This window comes from Ailuropoda melanoleuca, chromosome 6, assembly GCF_002007445.2.
Source record: "Ailuropoda melanoleuca isolate Jingjing chromosome 6, ASM200744v2, whole genome shotgun sequence".
In the NCBI taxonomy this organism is placed as follows: Eukaryota; Metazoa; Chordata; class Mammalia; order Carnivora; family Ursidae; genus Ailuropoda; species Ailuropoda melanoleuca.
This window is the reverse complement of record NC_048223.1, coordinates 98,589,725-98,611,741: the sequence shown is the minus strand read 5'-3', so window position 1 is coordinate 98,611,741 and position 22,017 is coordinate 98,589,725. Positions and strand designations below refer to the sequence as shown.

The following is a 22,017-nucleotide window of genomic DNA, read 5'->3' as shown; positions in this document are numbered from 1 at the left end:
TAGGACCAAACACTGCACTTGGAACTGATCTCCCCTTGAGGCACTTGTGAGGTCCGCTTAAACCACAGGCCAGGTTTGTAACATCCTCCATGTGGACTGTTTCCCACAGGCTCGGTCTGCCCTGTCCTCGAACTTCCTCTTTCCTACGGTTGTGTAGTTTCCCCATTTGCCCTTCTCAGGCCGACTCTGGCTCTGGCACGTGGAGCCACCTCTGCTCCCGGACTCCCTGCACTCCCTGCACTCCCGGCCACACCCAGCCCCCAGCAGAGGCGAGGTGGAGAAGGAAGTGGTGCCGTGAAGATAAGAGCACACAGCCCGAAAGTACACGGAGCTCACACCTCTCCCAGAGGCCCTGCCCCCGGACTTGGGGACGTTCAGGGCATCACAGGAGCCCTGTGACACGAGCTCACCTGGTGTTCACACTTTCCTGGGGAGGAGGTGGGGTATGGGCACCCACAGATATTTTGTTCTCCATCTAGAACCCAGGGGTACAAATCTAGAGAGGAGTAAAGACCAGCTACTGGGCAGGCCTAAGCCAGTCAAGAGACCAGTTTAATGCTGTGCAGAGAAAAGGAATAATCTACGTCTGTCGGGTCCAAAGCTGCTGATCAGCCTTGCAAGTCTCAAAAATCTTTTATGGGGCTGATTAGCTCTCTGGGTTGTTGCTGTCAGTTGCAGATCACGCACCCAGCACCCATCATTTGTTGAGGGATTCGGAGGCTGTATGAGTAGTGGTTGGGAGCCTGGACTCTGAAGCCGGGCTCACATTCCAGCTGTCCCACTTGCTGGCCACATGCTACTTCACCTTTCTGTAACTAGTTTCTGTGGGGAATGATGATAATAGTATTTATTTCATTTCGCAGAACTCTGCTTGGTGCACAGGATAACCAGTTATTAGGATCAACAGTGCTCATGAGTCCCCCCTCTGAAAGGAAAGTAATCCACATCCCACAGCTGGGGAGCGGCAGACCTGCAGCCCCAGACCTTTCCCTAATTGCGGGCTCTCCGCCCCATGTGGAAGCATCTGTCTGGCTCTCTCACAGGCCTCCACCCCTCTGCTCTGTCACACAGCGATGGCCACACAGGAGTCAGCGGAGGGTCGGTGTTGAATTGAGCAGGGCCGCCTCCCCCTTCCCAAGCCCTCTCGCTTCCCTCCCCTGCCCTCCCTGCCAGGCACCCTCCAGGTTCAAGCCAGGGAGGCAGGTGGAGAGGGAGCCGCTGAAGAGTTCCGCGTGTCGCAGTCTGGTGCCTTGACGCTTATCTCTCCTTCTTCTAATTCCAGACTTGGAGATCACGGTCCCAATTCGGCCCTCACAGCCCCTGCCTGGGAAAGTGGAGTTTGGAGTCTATGAGAGTGGCCCCAGGAAAAGCATCTTCCCCCCAAGGACGGAGCTAAGGCGAGGGGACTGGAAAACGGATAGTACCTCCAGCACAGCAAGTGAGCAGGGGCGGGGGAGGGGCGCGCCTTCAGGGCTGCGTTCCCGCAGGCACCTCTGCGCTCTGGGAGCAGTCTCTAACGTGAGCCCCGCACATCCCAGTGGGAGCCTGATTTGGGTTTGGGGGTGTAAGAAATGGGGGACATTTAGCCTGTGCAGTGTACCTTTTTTCAGAGGGCCAAAGATCCTTTACATCAATATCCCCTGAAGCCAGGTTGTGTAATAATTTATTACACTGTTCTTTTATAACTAGAAAAACCTAGTAATCACGCTAGTTAACATTTATTGAGCATTTACTCTATGCTAAGCCTCTTCTATAGATTCTCTGATTTAATTCTCACAATAACCCTCTGGATAGGCACTACCACCTGTATTTACCGAGGAGGAAACTGGAGTCTTAGTGCCTTGCCCTAGGTTAAGCAGCTAGTAAGTGGTGGTGTTAGGATTTGAACTCGGGGAGCCTGGATCCGGGACCCGGATTCTTAACCAGTATCCTTTCTGCTTCTTCAGCTATGGTAAGGGGAAGGAAAGGGCTGAAGTCAGAAACATTAGGAAACAGTGGACTCACATTTGAGAATTCCAACTTTATGGATGAGTTGAGGATCCAGTTAGGAAATGTGGAAGACATTTTGGTTTGAAAGCTTGATAGAGTCTGATTGCAACAGACAACACCTGCTGATAGACACGCAGGAGGTGGGGGCTTTGTTTCCGTATCCAGGGCGGTGTTAGCAGACCTCAGACGCACCTGCTTCACCAGCAGAATAGATGAGATTGAATTTCCCTTCTTTCGTACAGTTTAGTGTTATCAAAACAGCTAGGAGAGCAATGAAAGAGTAGGAGACTCAGGACTGAATTTCAGGACTCGTGGCTCCTTAAATGTGAAGCAGAGAACCCCCAAATGGATACGAGGACAGGAAGGTCATCTAACCCCAGGGCTTCCCAATCTTTTCTGCATCACAGACCATTTGAGAATCTGATCTGTGCTCTGGATGTGCTTCGCAGAGAAATGCATGGGTGTGTGTATACATACGTCTACACAGAGGGTTGCCCGTCCATGGACTGAGGTCAAGAACCCTGGCACTAGTCTCCCTTCTTACTTTATAGATTGAGTACTTATAATCCAGAGCAGGACAGAGCTTTGTGTGCAAGGTCACACAGACAGTGACGCCAAGGTGGGAGCAGGCCCAGGTCTCCTTTCAGGTTCATGTTCCTGCCACTACCACCTGTTGAAACAGACCCAAAGCCTATCACATGACCACAGGGGAGGCCTCAACAGGGCAGAGGAGAAAACTCCTTCCATAATGGGGGTGGTAATGTGCATCCAAAACTCTCTTGAGGCAATTTAGAGAATTCTGGCAAGTTCAGAAATGGAGAGGTTTTCCCAGTGATCCCAGGTGGCTGAGGAAGCACAAGGCAGGTGGCCCGTCTCTCAGATGTGTGGTGGAGGAGAAAAGTGGTACAGATCCTCTCGGGGTGAGAGCAGGGCATTCCGGGGAGGAGAAGAGGGGAAATTTAACAAGACAAATGGAAAGGACTCATTTCAGGTTCAGATTAATTTAAATGATTTTATGTGTATGTTTTACTTTGAGGTGAAAACAGAATGGAAAGCATAAACTGCACTTCTTACCTTGTGCAATGGCTTATTGCCCAGGGATGGCGAGCTCATCTGGTTGGAAAGTGTCATTAAATGTCAGACCAGTGGGTTTTTCTCTACTCTGTGGCTGTTGCCTGCATCCAGTCCTGCTACACAGCTTCCGTTTTCTATTGCTGTGTAACAAACCACCCAAAACGCAGTGGCTTGAAACAACCATTTATTGATACTTGATTCTGCACTTGGGCAAGGCTCCATGGGGATGGTTCATCTCCACTCCACGTGGGTCAGTTGGGGTCACTCCCGTGTGTGTCCTCAGCTGTAAGGCCGGCATGGGTGGGACCATCCCAGGTGGTCTGTCATCCTTCGGGGCCTCTCTACATATGACCTCTAAGTCAGTAGCCTGAACTTCTCATATGGTAACAAAATCCAGAAAGGGAACATTCCAGGAGGATAGGCCCCAGTGTGCAAGTGCTTATCATGCTTTGCCTTGCATCACACTCGCTAATGTCAGATTGATCAGAGCAAGCCACATAGCTAAGCCTGGAAGGAGGGAAGGAAGGGGCTGTTCAGAGGCATGGATCCTGAGAGGTGAATGTCTGTGGGTCACTAATGGATCTTGGGATTGACGAAGTGATGGGAGCTGCTGCCGTCAGTCAGATGCTTCCTCTTGCTGGCCCCGTGCCAAGCATGTGTCCGTATGACCTAATCCATTCCATGCAACAATGCTGGGAGTTCTAGATCAGGAAATGGACATTTGGAGAGGTTAGGCCCTGGGTCACAGGCCAAGTAGGCAGAAGGTCTGGGATTCACATCCCGATCTTTCTATGCACTTAAGCATCGGCACACACTGCCTTCCAAATAAGTATAGTCCCCAGGGCAGGGAGACAGAGTGAAGATGGCCCATCTCTGATCTATCAACTGCCCTTTTCCCGCCAGGGTCACACCCTGAAAACAGTACTATTTTTATTATGATGCAACTGTCATCTCTTGGGAACCACAGAAAAACAGTTGCAGGTTAAATCTGGTCATAACTAAGATTTTAGTTAAGAATATTAATGTTATGTTTAACAGAACACAAATTTTATTACAGAAAGGCTTTTAACCTTTTCGTAGATTGTCGGGTCCATGTTTCTCAAGGGTCATACTATATTTGGTCATCCCCTCCCCCCATTCATTTACCCACTAAATATTTAAGGTTTGCTCTATGCTTTCTGAGCGAGACTATACACTCGAGACATAAAGATGAAAAAGAAATGGAGCCCATCTTCAGGGGGCTTGTAATGGAGTAAGGAAAATATAAAACTAGCATGATGCTTGTCTGATCTTTCTTCCTGGTGACAGAGGCCTGGAAGAGGTAGGCGCTGCCCTCCTCCCCCCTGGCAAGAGGGATGATGATGGGGGCCAGAGCCTCCTACCAACTATGCAGTCCAGAGGGGATGTGGGTAAGCAGGTCAGCCTGGGGAGGGTAAAGGACCTGGGCAGATGGACCAGGGAGCCAAGGTTCAAAGCCAAACTCTGAGGGTTAAAGATTTAGGAACAGCCAGGGAAGGCACAATGGGAGCTGATGAGCGTGAATTTCTAGGGTCCTGGAGCTGGTGCCTGGACAGCTTTCTGCTCTCTCCCAGCAGACAACCTTTGGAAGGAGGCTGGTTCATTGTGAGGGAGTGGGATGAAGAATGGTGTTGAATGACAGGAGGCTTGGCTCCACAGGACTGGGAGCCCATGGGCTGGAGGGTTACTTCCACTGAGGGAATCTGGAAAGGTTTCCACAGCATTTTTCCTGAGCATTGGAGCCTGAGGTTTTAGCCTTGTGGATAGGGGTGGGATGGGGACATTGTTGCCAAGTGGACATTGTTATGAATGGATAACTGAATAGAAAAGAAAAGGGTCATGTGCTCCTTAAAAAGCAAACTCTGAATCCCTTGGCTTATTAAGTATTTTGATATATTATTTTAAATGTAAAAATCTACCCCCAAGAAATGATCCAAAATTATAATCTTAACTTGCTGAATTTCAGCTCACATCCTAATTAATTAGGTCAAAGTTGATACCATAATGAAGTTAAAACTAAGACTATTTACTTATAAATTAGTATGATGAGGAATGGTTTTAAGTGGAAATTCAGTCAACCTAAGATCTGGCAATACTGCTAGTGGCAATAGTGGTAAATTAAAGTCAGTTTTTTGTGTCTTAGTCGACGGACTGTTATTCTTTTTTTTTGCTCTTGGATCATCACATATTTGAGCTTGCTCTAATTCTGTGCAGTCCAGTATGGTAGCCACTAGCCATATATGGATATTTAAATTTAAGTTAATTAAAACTAAATAAAATTTAAATTTAGTTCCTCAGTTCCTGGTATGCACTAGCTACCAGGATAGTATACAATAGAACATATTGGATAGTATACAATAGAACATTTCCAGAAAGTTCTATTGGATAGTGCTATTCTAATAAGATAGGTCAGTGATAAATTCCCAATTCAAAAGCCTTGAGCACCTAAACTCACACAATCATAGTTCCTGCTGTGAGCATAAATTATGCTTTGGAGTTTGTGTTTTGTATTTTGTTTGTATCAAACTGGCCCCTTATTGGAAGATATATATGATTACCTGCTTGCTATAATTCCTAAATAAGTAAAAAACTTCAACAACAAGATGTTTGCATATTTTAGAAATACCACTGAACAAGTAAGAAATAGAATATCTCTGCTTTCTTGTCTGTCAAACCAGAGCACTAATATCAGATAGGATTTTCATAGGGATTAATGCAGTCATGTTTTTAAAGCATGTAATATGTGGTAAGCCCTCAGTAAACGGTGACTATAAAGCAAAGAAAAAAGAAAAAAAGAGGTAGCAAAAAGGTGAACCATTTCATTATATGCTGAAAGAAAAACTAAACACTAATAAAATGGTATAAGGTGGCAGCACATTAAAGATCCCATATTCACAGCTTATGTATTATTTCTATCAGTAAAACTGAGTCAGTGCTGGAGTTCTGCATTTTATTTTAGCCCGAGAGAATCCACAGTGCAGCTAATTTTGTTTGTACCCTTCAGGCAGTGCGAGCAACCGATCCAGCACCCGGAGCCTCCTCAGTGTAAGCAGCGGGATGGAGGGGGACAATGAGGTGAGATCCGGGGACCCCACCCCCCATTTTTCTTGTCTGAAGGGTCATTCCACTGCAGGAAATAGAAATCCCAGTGAAAGAAGCCAGACACGAAAGGTCAGGTATTATAGGATTCCGTTTACACAAAATATCCAGAGTAGGTAGAATCGGATAGAATGTAGATTCGGTGGTCACCAGAGGCTGGGGGGAGGGGGAAACTGGGAGCACAGTGTTTCTTTTGGGATGATGAAAATGTTTTTGGACTAGACAGAGGTTGCACAGTATTGTGAATGTACTAAATGCCACTGAATTGTTCACTTTAAAAGGGTTAATTTTATGTTATGTGAATTTTACCTCAATAAAAAGAAAGCGAGGGGGAGGGGGAAGGAGGGAGGGAAGAAGGAAGGAAAGAAGGAAGGGAGGGAGGGAGAGAAATAGAAATGCGCTCTGACTGGTTAAGCCAAAAGGGCATCTGTGAGGAGGAGTGGGATGACAGGACCATCAGGGAATCTGGGGGTTGAGATCACATTTGGGGGCCTGGATCAGGAGCAGTGAGAAATGGCAGGGCCAAGGCTGCTGCTCCGTGTATCCCCAGGGCCACGTGTTCTTTCGTCTCTTCTTCCCTGTGCTTACCTGCTTTCTTCTCTCTGTACACCGGCCTTTTCTGCTCCTCTGAGTGTATGGTGGCAAATAGTCCCCTGAGAGCCACAAGGCCTCTGAGGAGAGGGTGAGCTGCTGCCTTAGACTAAGGCCCAGTTTGGGTCAGGCTGTCTATTCTGATCCATTGACCAGTGGCTGGGACGAGCAAGAGGGGGTCACATGGGTCACTGCCAAACCAGGAGACTCCCTGAGGTAGGGTCCTCGGGGCGGTCCACCCCTCCAGTGAGCCGCTTATATTCATTACCCCATGGCTGAGAACCACTCACGCTTCTGCTGTCCCAAAAAGGGACTTTGGTTTAAAAATAAAATTTCTCTAGCTCTATCTGGTTATATAGAGCAAGCTTCTCGAACTTTAATATGCGCAAGAATTACCTAGGATCTTGTTAACATGCGGGTTCTTTTTTTTTTTTAATTTTTTATTATGTTATGTTAGTGACCATACAGTACATCCTTAGTTTTTGATGTAGTGTTCCATGATTCATTGTTTGCATATAACACCCAGTGCTCCATGCAATACATGCCCTCCTTAATACCCATCACTGGCCTATCCCAATCCCCCACCGCCTCCCCTCTGAAGCCCTCAGTTTGTTTCCCAGAGCCCATAGTCTCTCGTGGTTCATTCCCCCTTCTGTTTACCACCCTCCTTCATTCTTGCCTTCCTTCTCCTACTGATCTCCCTGCTATTTCTTATGTTTCATAAATGAGTGAAACCATATGATAATTGTCTTTCTCTGCTTGACTTATTTCACTTAGCATACTCTCCTCCAGTCCCGTCCACGTTGCTGCAAATGTTGGGTAATCGTTCTTTCTGATGGCTGAGTAGTATTTCATTGTATATATGGACCACATCTTCTTTATCCATTCGTCTGTTGAAGGGCATCTCGGCTTCCTCCACAATTTAGCTATTGTGGACACATCTCCAAAGGCAAGAGAAACAAAAGAAAAAAATGAACTTGTGGGACTTCATCAAGATAACATGCAGGTTCTGATCAAGCAGGTCTGAGGAGGAGCTTGAGAGCCCGGAGTTCTTGAAAGCTCTCAGGTGATGCTAATTTGATAGCCCACAGAGGGCGCTCTGAGTAACAAGGACCATAAATGATAATTTGGGCACCATTGTCTCCTCAGTGACCGTGGGCGTCAATGGAAAGCTGACCTGGTGTTTCTGGGTTCATTCTCAATTTGTGAATAACCTTTAGCCAAAGCCTGAGGAGGACTGAGGCTTTTGGGATAATGGTGTCCAGTTATGCTTGTTGCTTAATGTAACTTTCTCTTTTCTTTCTCATCTTTTTTGCTGTAGGATAACGAAGTCCCTGAGGTTACCAGAAGTCGTAGCCCAGGCCCCCCACAAGTGGAAGGAACACCCACTCTGACCCTTGAGAGGCCCCCCAGAGTACCTCCAAGAGCTGCCTCACAGAGGTAACATTGATGCTGTTAAGAAATGTTTTCCTCACTCTCTGAATTCCAGTTGGGGGAGAGTAGGATTTGGGGACATCTAAGATGACCTAAGAACGAGTGCAGCGTGAACTGAAATGCCTACTTTTGATGCATTTCAATGTGGACTCTTCATTAATTTGATGCTGTATTCAAGTGCGAATACTTTAAATAACAAATGCCATATTTCATCAATGAAGTACATTGGTAGACATCAACTTTTGGAGTAATATGTATGTTTGCTTAGAATTCGGCTCCCTAATAACACATTCCCTTGGCTGTATTGTGGGGACAGTGCCTTTTGGAGACCAGGAGGTGAGAAGGAATCGGGGATGAAAGTAAAGGTGGGGGGCAGCTTGGTGTGGTGAGGAGTATGGCTCCAGTGCCACACTATCTGGGTACAGTGTCCAGAAGTCACTTGTGAACTTGGATGAATTTTTTCACTTTCATGTAAGTCAATTCTTCATCGTAAAACAGTAGAACGTCCTCATGGAGTTGTAAGAGTGGCGTCTTGGCCCATAGTAAACCTCAACAGAATGAGTGATTTTTCTTATCCAGGAGAAGAATGAGCCTATGGAGATTTGGAGATGGGTGATAGACAAGTCTGGAGTGTTTGTTGGGCTCTGATGTCTGTCTTTGTTTATAATGGTACTCGGGCCTCTGGTAGGAACCTTTTCAAGATCTCGTGGAGTAACAGGAAAAGTGGTCAAAGCTAGTTTGTGTGTCCGCCCAGGCAGAAAGGGGCCTTGGGAATGAAAGCCTAGGCTTGTCTTAGGCATGTATTTCTTTGATGTCTAAAACGTAATGTGGGGGGAAAATGATTAAAAGGGGGAAGCTTTTTTTTTTTTCAACCAGGGTTGGGTTTTCTTTTTTCTTTTTTTTTATGTTGAAACTTAAATGAATCTCATCAGTGCAATTTGTTGAGAAAGTGCAACAAGGAGGCTTTTCTGGAAAGAGAAGCTAGGCGTCTGTCCATTTCTCCCTTTGCTGTTTACCCCCCTTGCGTGTCCTCCCAGTGACATTCACATACTGACACTTGTTACATGGAGCCCCCACAGTCGCAAGCGGTGTCACGTTCCCTGGCATGTTTCCTTGGTGTAGACTAGAGGTCACATAGTAGAATGTTAGTCCTGGGAGGACCCGTAGCGATAATCTGGTCCGGTCCCCTCAATTCGCATAATGTGCTGTTGCTTGAAAATTATTCTATAGTTGGTGACTGGGGAGAACTATAGTAATAATGCTAAGCTGTATTGAGTGTGTACTAGGTATTGTGTTCAACACACTGAATGCATTGTATCAGTTCCTTCCATAGCTCTCAGAGATAGATAGTTAGGATTATCTCATTTTGCAGATGTAGACACTGGAGCTTGGACTAGATTGAGACTTGTTTTGTGTGGCAAAGCTAGGTGTGCCCGCCTGGAGGCTCCAGTGTCTTAGTCATTTTGTGACACCTGCTCAAGAAGGTCAAGGTGTCAATAGGAGGAGATCCAAGACCTAAGACCTTTTATTCCTGAAGACTGAAGAGTTTGGAGGCAGTTAACTAATTGCACCAAGATGAAAATAGTTGTCAAGATTGAAACTGTAGCTGCAAGACTCTGTGGGATTTTGTTAATAAGAGAGAAAAAGAGAACAGCCAGAGAAACAGGTTCCAGAAATTAAAGGATAGAAATTGGGATACATATAAACGTGTAAACAGAGATGGCTGATTAACTTTTGGGGGAGTCTGGAAGCATGTTTTGATAAAAATGGGAGCAAAAAGGAGGAAAACACTTTTTACCAAAGAAATGGTGTTTGCAAAGAAACCTGTAATTGATAGAGCTTGGCTTTTGGGTGCCTTTTTGGTGCAAAGAAAGATTTGCAAATATGCAATTGTTTTGTAAGTATGTATGTAATTCACATAATAAAACGAGGAGATGTTTGAACAAATAATAAAGCCAATAAATGGCTTCCATGTTTGACCTGCTGACAGATAGGGGAGTCTGACCTTGGGGGTCTCCTCTCCACTTCCAGATCTGGGAATCAGTAACTGTTCTTTGCCCATGTCTCCTGAGTGCCTCTGCTCTCAAACAGCACTGGGAGTGCAGTGCTTGTCACCCCCTCCCAGTCCTGGTCTCTTCCTCTGCTCACTCCACATGCTGTCCCTGGGACTCGAGCTGCCAGTGAGGCACATCTACCAAACCTCCACATCTCCCTCAGCCCTCTGTGTTCTACTCTCTGCTGGCGACCTTGACCCAGATGCCCCACAGATGGCTCAAACACAGCAGGTGCAAAACTGCATTCATCCCACCTGCCATTCTCTGTCTTCTTCTGGTGAGTTCCCAGCCTGAGATAATGGCACGGTTCTCTTACTTGCCCAAGCACCAAACCCAGGCGTCGTCCTCCAACCCTGCCTCTCTGGCAGCTCTCACAGAGCATGTCTCCAGACTCTGTCCATTCTCCTGCCCTTTCAGCTCTCCGATCCACCCCGTCTCCATCTGCCAGTGCCTATGTTCATCCTTGTAGACCCACACTTCCCTCCCTCCTCCACATTGCCGCCAGAGTGCGCTTTCTAGATCAGAAATTGCTGATGATGTCACTTCCTGGCATAAAAGCCTTCACATTTAATGCTGTAGTTTTTAGCATGGCCTAGCCGTGTCTAGCCTCAAGTCCCACCTTCTCCTGTATTCACTGATGTCCCACCCCAGCATGCGCAGTGAGCTGTGCCATTTAGAACCGTGTCTTTGCCCAATCTGTGCGTTTTGCCTGGAATGCTCTCTCCCTACTCCCTTCCAACCTCTGCTTAGAAACTTCCTGTACATCCTTTAGGGTTCAGTCTACCGCCACCTCCTGTATGAAGCCTTCCCTCATGCAGAATGAGCCTTCTTGTGGTTTTCCAAATACCTTTATTATAATTCACTCCACGTTATGGTCCTTGTTTACATATCTGTTTCCTCAAGTGGATGGTGAGCCTTGAAAGAATAGAAACTGTTTTTGATTAAAACATTTTTTCTACAGTCCCCAGACCCAGTGCTTAGCACAGTAACTGGAACATAGCAGGAACTTAATGAATATTTATCATGTAAGCAAATCAATGGATGGATGGAGAGATTGGTACTGTTTGTGTTAGACTACTCATCTCTTAAAAAGTTAGCTACAGGTCATCTGCCACAGGGCAGGTGGGTCAAAGATTAGTGGAAAGAGGCTTCACACCCCATCTTTAAGTTCTCAGTGTGTTTCAAATCAGGGAAGGTGGATGGTGAACGGGAGCAGATGCATTCTATCTTTGCACAGCATTTCCCTTTCAGGGCATTGGTCCTTAGAGAGTGGGCAGCTAACAATATCACACTTCACAGGTGAGGTCCTGCCAATTGAAAAAAAAACAAAACAAACCAAAACCCCAAATCTTACTGAGCCATTGCTGCTTTGTTTTTAAACATATTTTGCCATTTACTAGTGATTTGTCAATCACTAATAATTTGTGCACTCCCCATTAAGGCAAAGCCAAGGTCCTGTTTAATCAGAACACACTTCCGGAGGCCTCCTACAGTGCCAGAAGGTAACATTTCAGATGCAGACTTGCAAAGAGGTCTGTGGAGTCCCTAGGAAGGGCTGGAGTGGTCAGGGAGTGAGGGTACTTGGGACAGAAGCGATTTACTAATAGGGAAGTTTAAAAATATTTTCATACAAAAGCATACCAGCTAAATAACAGTCCTGCTTTAAAAGAACATTAACCAACATTAAGATTGCTGGGTTCTTGAACCAAACTCATCAGCCACAAGACCTTATCCTCAACAAGGAGGGGAAAACAGCTAGTTCTTGGGTATCTCTGGGCACTTGTGTTTCCAACTCCAGCTTCCCAGTGTCCTGGAGAGGCTGTCTCCCTATAGACCACCCCTTGATTCTGATTTAATACTCTTTACTTCCATGGTTCTGATATGTCTATAATCACAAATCCATTTCCCTTAGATAGGACTTCCAGTCCTAGGTTGGTATTGTTCATCAGAATAAAATACAGAAATAATTTGCTGGTAGGCCCACTCCAGCTGCCTGGGCTGGGACAGCAGAGAGAAGAAAAGCGGCCAGCAGGGAATCATGACTGTCTTCATGGTGGGTGATAAATTGTAAGGTTCATGGAGCATACATGGGAAAACGACTAAGAACAGATCTCTATTCTTAATAATAAAATTATTAGCTTTGCTTCTTGAGTACCTACTCTGAGCCACAAACGGTGCTACCTCCTTTCCGATGGTCGTCTCCAAGCCTCACACAACACTTTGATGGACGTATCTGGAGGTACTTCTGTTGGGCAGATGAGAAACATGTTCAGAGAAGTTGAACTTGTCCTCCAGATGTGTGCACAATTGCCTTTGCTATATGTTCCCACTGGTTCTGAACTTCCTCTATCAAAACAATGCAGTTTCTCCATTACCGTCTTAGCACTGTGAGGGCAGGTTCCATGTCCACTGTACTTGCTGCTATATCCCATGCCCAGGAGTAGACACATAGTAGATAAGTGTTTTTTGAGAAGGGGGGAGGGAAGGTAAGAAGGAAGGAAGGAAACAAGCAAGCAAACAAGTAATCCAGGAAGAAGTCTAAGCTTACTCAGGTTATAAGTGGTATTACCTGACTGTCCTTCAGCCTTCTCCTGTAAGCCCTGCTTCAGAGGGCAGGTTAGGGAAGCAGAAGGAGATGGTCCATTTGTTTTTTCTGGATAAAGAGGCAACTACACAAAACCATCTACTTCTGAAGGCCACAGCAGGGCCTCCTGAGGATGTTCATGGCAGTTCTTTTCTATTCCTGCTTCCCCACCTTGTTCCTGAAACAGCCCCTTTCTTCAACTCCTTTGTCATTTCCTTGACCTACGTAAAACTTGCATTCAAGAGACATTTAGTAAATATTTAATCATTGATTCATTCAGTCCTCAACTATGCACCTCCAGGATAGCACAGTTCAATTACAGCACTGGACAAAGCTCTCTTTCTTGACTTATTGACTTGCTTGCAAGAGAATCAAATATTGGTTTTACGGCACACATGTGGAAACACCAGCCACAATTGTTGAACCTCTCTGTNGCGGGGGGGGGGGGGGGGGGGCTTCTAGGAAAGCAAATGTGGAATTGGGATAACACACTTAGGTGATCCCATGAGAAAGTAGTTATGAGAAGCAGAATTTAAAAATTCTTAATTCTTCTCTTAAGGGACCCCCTCCTACAGTATGTCTTGCCTGGCTGCATATTTGAATCACTGGTGTTTTAAAATATAGGCATTATTATTATTATTATTATTATTATTATTATTATTTTAAAAATTTTATTTATCTGAGAGAGAGGGTGATCACGAGCAATGGGTTCGGGTGGAGAGAGAAGCAGACTCCCCGCTGAGCAGGGAGCCTGATGCAGGACTAGATCCCAGGACCCTGGGATCATGACCTGAGCCAAAGGTAGATGTTTAACTGACTGAGCCCGCAGCGCCCAAGGCATTGTTATTATTCCGGTATGGTAAGGTCAACAGATCAGGAGACAACTGCTCTTGAGAAGATAGTTTATTGTACTCACAGATCCCAAAAGGACAGGCACCTTATGCCACGGGGGCCTGCTGGGGAAGTACCAGGTTTAGTCTGGGAAAAGGCAGTGGAGGAGGGGAACATGGGCTACAGCTTTTATTGTGGTTTCTGCAGGAGGGCACAAAGAAGGTAGGGTAAACAGATTTAGGACTGCTAGTTTGATTAATTTCAGTAGACTCTGGGGCAAAGGCCCGTAGTTGTCTGGCACCTGGCGCTCGTGTGATTAGGGCAGATGGATAGTGGCCCAAATGTGAGAGCCCATAAAGGAAGTGGTTGGGGTATAGGCTGGGACTGGTTCGTTTGCATACGAAAGGTGTGCTCATCAGCAAGTTGCTATCTGCAGGAATTAGTTTGCCATGGGAGGGGCAGTCCCTCAGGATTAGCAAGGCTCCAGGTATCAAAGCATCAGAAAATAAAAGACATGGTTAATGTAACTCGTTGGGGGAGGGACACTGTTAGAAAGTTGTGGATGCTTGAGCTTTATCCTCTAGAGGTTTTGAAGGAACGGGTCTAGGGGAGAGCCTGGGAATTGGTATTTTTTCAAGGTCCCCTGGTGATTCCAATGTGCAGCTAAAGTTGTGATCCACAGCCCGCCTGAATGTCACTCCGCAGTCCCTATGGTTTCATTGATTACGGAACATGTTCTTTGAGTAGTTTACCAAGTTTGCAACAAACCATGGATACCTAAGAACTAGTTAATCAAATTCATTTTAAAATAGTTACTTTATCTTTTCTCAGGCCTCCAACCAGGGAGACCTTCCATCCTCCTCCACCTGTTCCACCCAGAGGTCGCTGATCCCACCTCCTAAAACCTGCCTCCGTCCGGACTTCAAGACTTGCCATTTCAGCCTGTTAATGATGTCTTCATGTTGAGTTTTACAGCAGGACTGCTGACCTTAAGACCTGCTCTCATGGCTGATGCTGTTGTGGCCCTGCTGGTTTGGGCTTTCCTTGAAGAAGAGATTATGAAGGCATGAAGAAGTGAAAAACTAAGAACTTTATTCACCATCACCAAGTATATTGATTCATATCCTTGTTTGCTGGAAGGATAAAGACTGAATTGAATACTTACCTCAAATTTGGCATGTCAGAAGCCTGAAAAGATTGATCAGAAATGTACTTTACAAGTGATTTTACTGAAATGCACTTATATTAGGCCTTACTTACTTGCTAGTCCAGATTAACTTCTAGAAGTGGTTATGATTTAAGACGTACAGTATTCGGGTAAGGAGATCTGTTCTGATTTTTAAATGGTTCTTCAACTTTTCTGTAGGCTCAGGAGGGTGTCTAAATGCCAGGCCCAGTCACATGGAACAAACTGAAAAAGACTTTGGAGACGGATTAGTCCTAACTCCTTTTATATAGAAGGCAAATCTGAGGTTCCACAGAAACTAAGAGTATGCAGTTGGTCAGAGGAAGAGATGTGTTTAGAATCTGGGTCTCTTAATTTCAGGTCACCACACTTTCAATCTCTAGATAGCCAATCACTCTCCCTCAAGAAATGCCCACATGTAGAAATTTGGTCACTGATTATTGACCTTCCAGAAGTGTCCTTCTTCCCTATCTCCCAGGCATGGGACTACCAAGTATTTTTTTCAATTTGGGCATTTATACTTCAGTATGCTTTCAAAACAGTATTGTTGCCAAGGGACATCTGTAAATGGTTGGGAACCAGAAGCCTGGGATACCAATGACCACATTTATTGTTCTGCGGGCTTTATAGGTCTTATCAGTTCTGGCCATAAGGAGAAGGATCCTTGACTCTTTCTCTGCCAAGAGGTCAGAAGAGAAAGGAAGACTGTAAAATAGAAACAGTTATCTATTTTCTTATTATTACCACTAGATTTGGGATATCTGTACAGAGAATAGAGAGCCATTAATGTGTCATAATTGTCATATGTCACTAATATGTCATTAATTTTGGGTCACTGGCACAGAAATTTACCTTTAAAGCACAGATCCTTAATTTGATACTTAAACATACTGTAAAGTTAGTTCAGACACATTTCTTTAAAAATTATCAGAAATCTGGTGATTTTTCATGAAATGTATTCTCTATTCCACACAGATACATACAAGCCACAGTATTAATAATCTATTTAAGTACAATTTTATTGTGTTCTTTTCTAATGATTCAGGGTTGTTGTTACTTTTTCCAATTTCATTTATTGGTCCAGCAAACAAGGACCGTATTGAAATTAATAGCTTCTGGGTCGTGGATCTTTTTTCTGACATAAAATATGCTATTGGCTGTGGCCATTAAGAGAGTGTTTGTGCAAATCACCTACCACAATGCCTGGCACATAGTAGCCATTCTGCAGCCGTTCCTTTACTCTCCTTGTCACTTATTTGGGAGAAAGAGGGTAATGTGGGATAAAGGGAGAACAAGAAATTATAATGTTGGTATGGTTGTCCTTCCTCTTATTTATAGATGATCTCTTAAGCACATTTGATTTTGATAAAAGCTACACTTTTTTTAATATTCAGTATCTCTAAGCCCCCTCTTAGATGTCAAATTTAGATTTTTGTACATTCTCTGATTAATAAGCATTTAGATCAATAACATGGCAAAACGGACTGGCAGCTAATGGTGTTGGCCTCTTTGTATGCACATCACTGTGCAATACTGGAATATTTGATTACATTTTATTCTTCTGTGAAAGTAAGTAGAAAACATAATATTGAAAGTGCTGATTAGAAACTTGGGTGTGACACATGTGACACACTTGAGGCGTGGGTGGAAATGGTCAGGAGTTCAATGCATGTCCAAACTGCTCCATGTCATCAAAGAATGTCTCTAATGATGAGGTGAAATTCTTCATTTTCTGGAAACAGAACTACCCATTATACATTTATTCAACTTCCACACACCCAACTTTTAGGAATATATTATGTAACAAAACCATGGGTTTCAATAGAGTGAGGATCAGAAAGTAAATTGTAAGTAGGTATCCAAAGGGACTGTTAAAAAAGTTCTCTGTATGATGCTTTGGGAAACAACTCAGCCGCCACCATCCTTCCCCAAGATTTTTTATGAGCTGGTTCAATAGAAAATGAAGCTATTAGTCGTATTCATGGTCATTGCCTTTGCTTCTAACTGTACAAGGCACATTGTCCTCCAGTTCCTAGGCCAGTATTCTTCTTTCGTCTCCTATTAAAACCTGTGAGCAGATAACCCACAATATAAGCAACAAAGCACGAAGACTGAGAGACTATGAACAAGAGGTTGGTGTTGCAATCAAATAATTTAACTTGACATATTTAATGATGTGAATAATCCCTAATGCTTTGCCATAATTAGGCAAAGTGATAGTATGTAAATTACTTCAGTGAGTAGTTTTACAAGTCAAGCTAAGTACTTATTCTCCCTTCCATTTTTCTTGCTTTTTACTAAAAAAGGGAGGTTCTAGCCTGTCTTATGTCACCTCAGTAGTTGGGATTTTTTAGATCCCTCTCCCCTATCCACCAGGAAATAAGATGGTTTTCTGTGTTCCTCTTTCAAAGAATAGTGGTTTTACAGCTGGTTGGCTGAGGAAGCATTAATAACAGTTTTATTTCAGTCTGAGAACCAATTGTTTTAGGTGATTGCTTCCTAAAAAGAACTTAGGACAATTACAAAGCTTTTCCCTGCCTAGAACATTTCAGCTAGAACAGAAAAGAGAGGTACAAAGTGATAAATAGCAATGGAACTGCCCCACCCCAGAAGTAAATAACTAGAAAGACAAACATGACAAAGAAGAAATAAGAAATAGAATTTCAAAGAAAATTTCAGGTGATCTGAAACTAGCCCCTATACAAGGCTTGTCTTGGGCAGCCATAAGGCAAGTAGATCTCCTCACCTGCCCACCAGAGTCTTAAAAGTTCATATAGAGAGGCCGTAACTGGGTTCAGTCACATATACCGCCCAGAGGGTCTCAACACCTTACTCACTCAAGTCTGTTCTTGGAGCAGCTCCCACTTTGGAAATGGTGGGCAGAGTATATATTCCAAAGACAGGGAAGGGGGTGAGGATCTTCCGACCGCCAGGGTACAGTGCAAGGGCCAGCTGGTGGTCACATTCTCTCAGTTACCTTCTCCAACAGTACCTGACATTGGAAATCAAAAGATAGGTTGTTATTTATAGACCAAGACTTCTGAAGATCATGTTTATCAAAATAAAAGATTGAAATGGTGGGTTTCTGGATCATTTACTGGTCATAAGCCCTATAACCAACGGAGTCTTATAGGACTATCATAAAAAGGCTGTACAGCCATTGGAGGGGGAGGGTGTTCCTTTTCACTAGCGTGTTTTTTCCCATCCCTTTTGGTGTCAGGGAATGGGGTTGTTAATCTAGATGAAGAAACTGGTGAAATAAGCTACAGCAATGTTTTTAACTCCCTAGTCTGACAGAACAGCCCTGATTTTTTTTTTTAAGGATTTTATTTATTTTTGAGAGAGAGAGAGGGAGAGAGTGCATGAGCTGTGGGAAGGGGCAGAGGGAGAAGCAGACTCCCTGCTGAGCAGGGAGCCCAATGTGGGACTCGATCCCAGGACCCCAGGATAGTGACCTGAGCTGAAGGCAGCCGCTTAACCGACTGAGCCACCCAGGTGCCCAGAACAGCCCTGATTTTGATGGCGCTCCTGAGTCCTATTTTTTAGTGTAAAGTCATCAGTTTCCAAAGATATTTGAAGCCACACTCCTTTTCCTCTAGCCAGTTATTTAATTTCTATTCCTTCTTTTCATACCTACCATTATCAGACTTTTACCACCTAAAGCCGTTTATCATCATTTCCCAGTACCTACTGGAATTCCTGGCACATAGTAGAGCTTGCTAAATAGTTGTTGAGTTAATGACCCTTTGTGCTCTTCCCCACCATTAAACTTTTCCAAATACTCCACCAGAGTTTCCTCTTCTCTTCTTGCCCATTGCTCTTACTGCCCCTTGAATATTTGCAGAGTTGGTCACGTTTTGTGTGGTTTTTTCTTTGTACACTGTCCTGCCTGTTTTCTGTTGTGTGTGTAATTCCCCGGTTTTAAGTCTCCGCTGCCCAAATGGATACTTTAAATTTTTCTTGTGTCCTCTCCACCCCCAAGCAATTGCCAGCGCAGTGTTCCCCACAACACTGCACGAGCGCTTGCAGCCTCACTCCTGAGGGGGCTGGTGATGGATGTTCATGCAAGAAACTGCTCATCCATCTAAATGCAGCACTTACTCTGCTTGTTCTTCAACTTCGCATCATCACTTGATTCAAAAGCAGTGATGATTCATTCACGGAGCATTTACTGAGCTTTCACTATGAGCAAGTCACTTTGCTAGGTGCTCTAGGGGATATGCAAAGATGTATAAGACGCCCCCTCTGATTTCTATAGCAATTACTGGTGTGCAATTCATTCAGCGATTAATCACGTACTGCCTTGTGATGTCTCGTAGACTGGCTAGAAAGTACTGTGTAAATCTCTATGCAGTTTGACTTTTTACTTATTAATGTCTTCCTTCGTTCACTCACCAAATAGTTTGAGTGTCTATGATGTGATGAACGCTATTCCAGCAGCTGGGACAGCTACAAAGACGAACAAGTGATAGTCCTTGCCATCGTAAAATGTCAGAACGTAGGGTCGCCTGGCCAACGGTTGGTTGAGTGTCTGCCTTTGGCTCAGGTCATGATCCTAGGGTTCTGGGATGGAGCCCTGCATTGGGCTCCCTGCTCAGCAGGGAGCCTGCTTCTCCCTCTCCCTCTGCCGCTCTCCCTGCTTCTGCTCTCTCTCTCTCTCTCAAATAAATAAAATCTTTTAAAAAACAATAAATACACATCCCTGAAAACTCTACTGGATTAATAATTGTTAAAGCTTTTTTTTTTTTTAAAGGTCGAAATGTAGTACAGAAGAGGAGATGAAAGATAGTAACTATGACAAAACACACGGAATGCTTTTGGAATCCCAAAGAAAGGATGCTCAACTTCCTGAGGGGTTCGTGCAAGGTTTCACTGAAGAGGTGATAATTCAGTTAGGTCTGGAAGGAGTATCTAATGGTTGTCCACTTATTTGCATTCTAGGCAAAGGCACACAAGTATAAAAAACATAGTATATTTGGGAAATGTAGGGATGAAGCCAGGACATAGAGATTGGTGGGAGGTAAAGTCGGAGTCTGATAAATTAGGGTATGATTGTGCAGCTGCCTGTTAACAGGGCTGTCCTTTAGCAAGAAATCTTCCCCCCTGATTACATACATAGCACATGGTCATTGTAAAAAACATCCAAATATTTACAGGTATGTACAAAGAAGAAACTTACCTGGTGTTAGTTGTTTGCATCATCATCTTTCAGTTTGTTTTCTCTAGTAGACTAATATAGGACCATTTAAAATGGGATTATATTCTAAGCATTGGGTGGCTCAGTTGGTTAAGCATCTGACTCTTGATTTCGGCTCAGGTCGTGATCTCAGGGTCTTAAGATCAAGTCCCGCATCTGGCTCCATACTCAGCACCGAGTCTCTTCAGATTCTCTCTCAACCTCTGCCTCTGCCCCTCCCCCTGCTCATACAGACACACACACTCTCTCTCTCAAAATAAGTAAATAAAAATCTTTTAAAAAATAAAACGGGATTACACTCTATTTTGTTAGCATTTAAAATATCTCTTGGAGTGCCTGGGTGGATAGTTAAGTGTCTGACTCTCGGTTTTGGCTCAGGTCGTGATCTCAGGGTCATGAGATCGAGCCCCATGTTGAGCTCTGTGCTCAGCATAGAATCTGCTTCAAATTCTCTCTCTGTCTCCCTCTACTCCTCCTGCTCATGCGTGTTCTTTCTCTCTCTCAAATAAATACATCTAAAAAAAAAAGTATCTCTTAATATCACTGCACGCCAGTACATACAGGTCTAGTTCATTTTTTAAAATGGTCATACATATGGAGGTCCGTTAGTAGCAAGAAAGACTGATTTTGGAACCAGCCTGCTTGGAACTGAATGCTCTTTCAGCAAGCCACTTAACCTCTCCGTGCTTCAGTTATCATACCTGTAAAATGAACATACTAATAGGACCTGTTGCACATGGTTTTTGTGAGGATTGAATGAGTCAACAGGTGTAAAGGCCTCAGAATAGTGCCTGGCAGATGAAAATCTTAGCTGTGATTCCATGATTTATTTAAACAAAATTCAAGGAGTGTTTTAAAAATAATTTTTAAAAAGATCATTAAAAGATTAAAATATTTTAAAAGATTTTTAAAGATTTTTAAAAGATTATTAATTTGAGAGAGACCAGAGGGTGCATGAGCAGGGGAAGGGGCAGAGGGAGAGAATCTCCAGCAGACACCCCCAGAGCGAGGAGCTGGATGCCGGTTGGATCCTACCACCCTGAGAACATGACCCCAGCTGAAATCAGGAGTAGGATGTTTACCCGGTGGAGCCACCCAGCCACCCCTCAAGGAGTGTTTTAAATAAGAATATAATCAGGTTTCTTTTTAGAAAGATTACTCTGGCACCTGTTGGGGAGAATAAACAGGGAAGGAAGATTCGTGGCAGGATCCTGTTAGACTATTGCAATAATGCAGTGAGATGGAGGTTGGCTGTTACCGGCAGAAGAAAGAGAGGAAATAAATTTTTGAGGCATTTCTAAGAGACCAAACTCTACCACTTGTTGATTGCTGATGGTTGAAAGAGACGGTCCCACTACAAGTTTCAGCTTTTTGGCTTAGAGACTGTGTAGATGGTAGTGTCCTATTTACAGGACGAGCATTTTTTAAGTTCCTACTACGGGGCCTGGCACTGTTCTAGGCACAGGAAATAATGGCAGTGCACAGGATCTCTGCTTAGGCAGATTCCAAGCGGTTTTTATGTCTGTGGACAGGAGATCAACAATATAATCGAACAGATAAATGAGTAAGAATTTCAACAAGATCGAGTAGTAGGAGCCCGATAAATAGTCAAGTGACTCTAAAACACTTCTCCACTCCTGGACGAGTCTAACATTCTCCCATGATGAGAGGCGCTCGTGATTCATTCATGGCGGTGACGAGAGCCTGCAAACGGTTATCTGATCTGATTCCCCAAGCTCCAGAGGCTGCAGGTCCCACCCCATTTCACAGCCCAGGAAAATGAGGACCAGAAAACCTAAACGTTTTGGACAAGGTCACACGGCTCCCAGCGCCCGGACGCGGCCCGAAGCGCGCGCGGGTCAGGCACCGCAAGAGGCTCCAGGCCGAGGCCGTGGGTGCGCGCCGCCGCTCCCGAGGCCCAGGGGCGGCCGGCCCGGGGCCCCAGCGGGGCCAGACGGGC

At 44.5% G+C, this 22,017-nt stretch overlaps 2 protein-coding genes across 6 annotated transcripts in view; both read left to right on the top strand.

Annotated features, from left to right (window-relative positions):
- PIK3AP1 (phosphoinositide-3-kinase adaptor protein 1) overlaps window positions 1-17,940 on the top strand; it is a 114,456-nt gene extending 96,516 nt beyond the window's left edge. For 4 of the 5 annotated variants that reach the window (XM_034663053.1, XM_034663054.1, XM_034663058.1 and 1 more), the window contains 4 exons: window positions 1,283-1,438; window positions 6,086-6,156; window positions 8,093-8,211; window positions 14,506-17,940. In XM_034663053.1, the coding sequence (XP_034518944.1) occupies window positions 1,283-1,438; window positions 6,086-6,156; window positions 8,093-8,211; window positions 14,506-14,563 (404 nt within the window). In that variant the 3' untranslated portion in view covers window positions 14,564-17,940. The remainder of the gene's footprint in view (window positions 1-1,282; window positions 1,439-6,085; window positions 6,157-8,092; window positions 8,212-14,505) is intronic. The other variant, XM_034663055.1, reaches the window with a different exon arrangement.
- Window positions 17,941-21,836: 3,896 nt separating this feature from the next.
- The window catches only part of TM9SF3 (transmembrane 9 superfamily member 3), a 65,946-nt gene continuing 65,765 nt past the window's right edge, over window positions 21,837-22,017 (top strand). Inside the window, exon 1 of the mRNA XM_034663612.1 lies at window positions 21,837-21,952. Coding sequence (XP_034519503.1) covers window positions 21,837-21,952 — 116 coding nt within the window. The remainder of the gene's footprint in view (window positions 21,953-22,017) is intronic.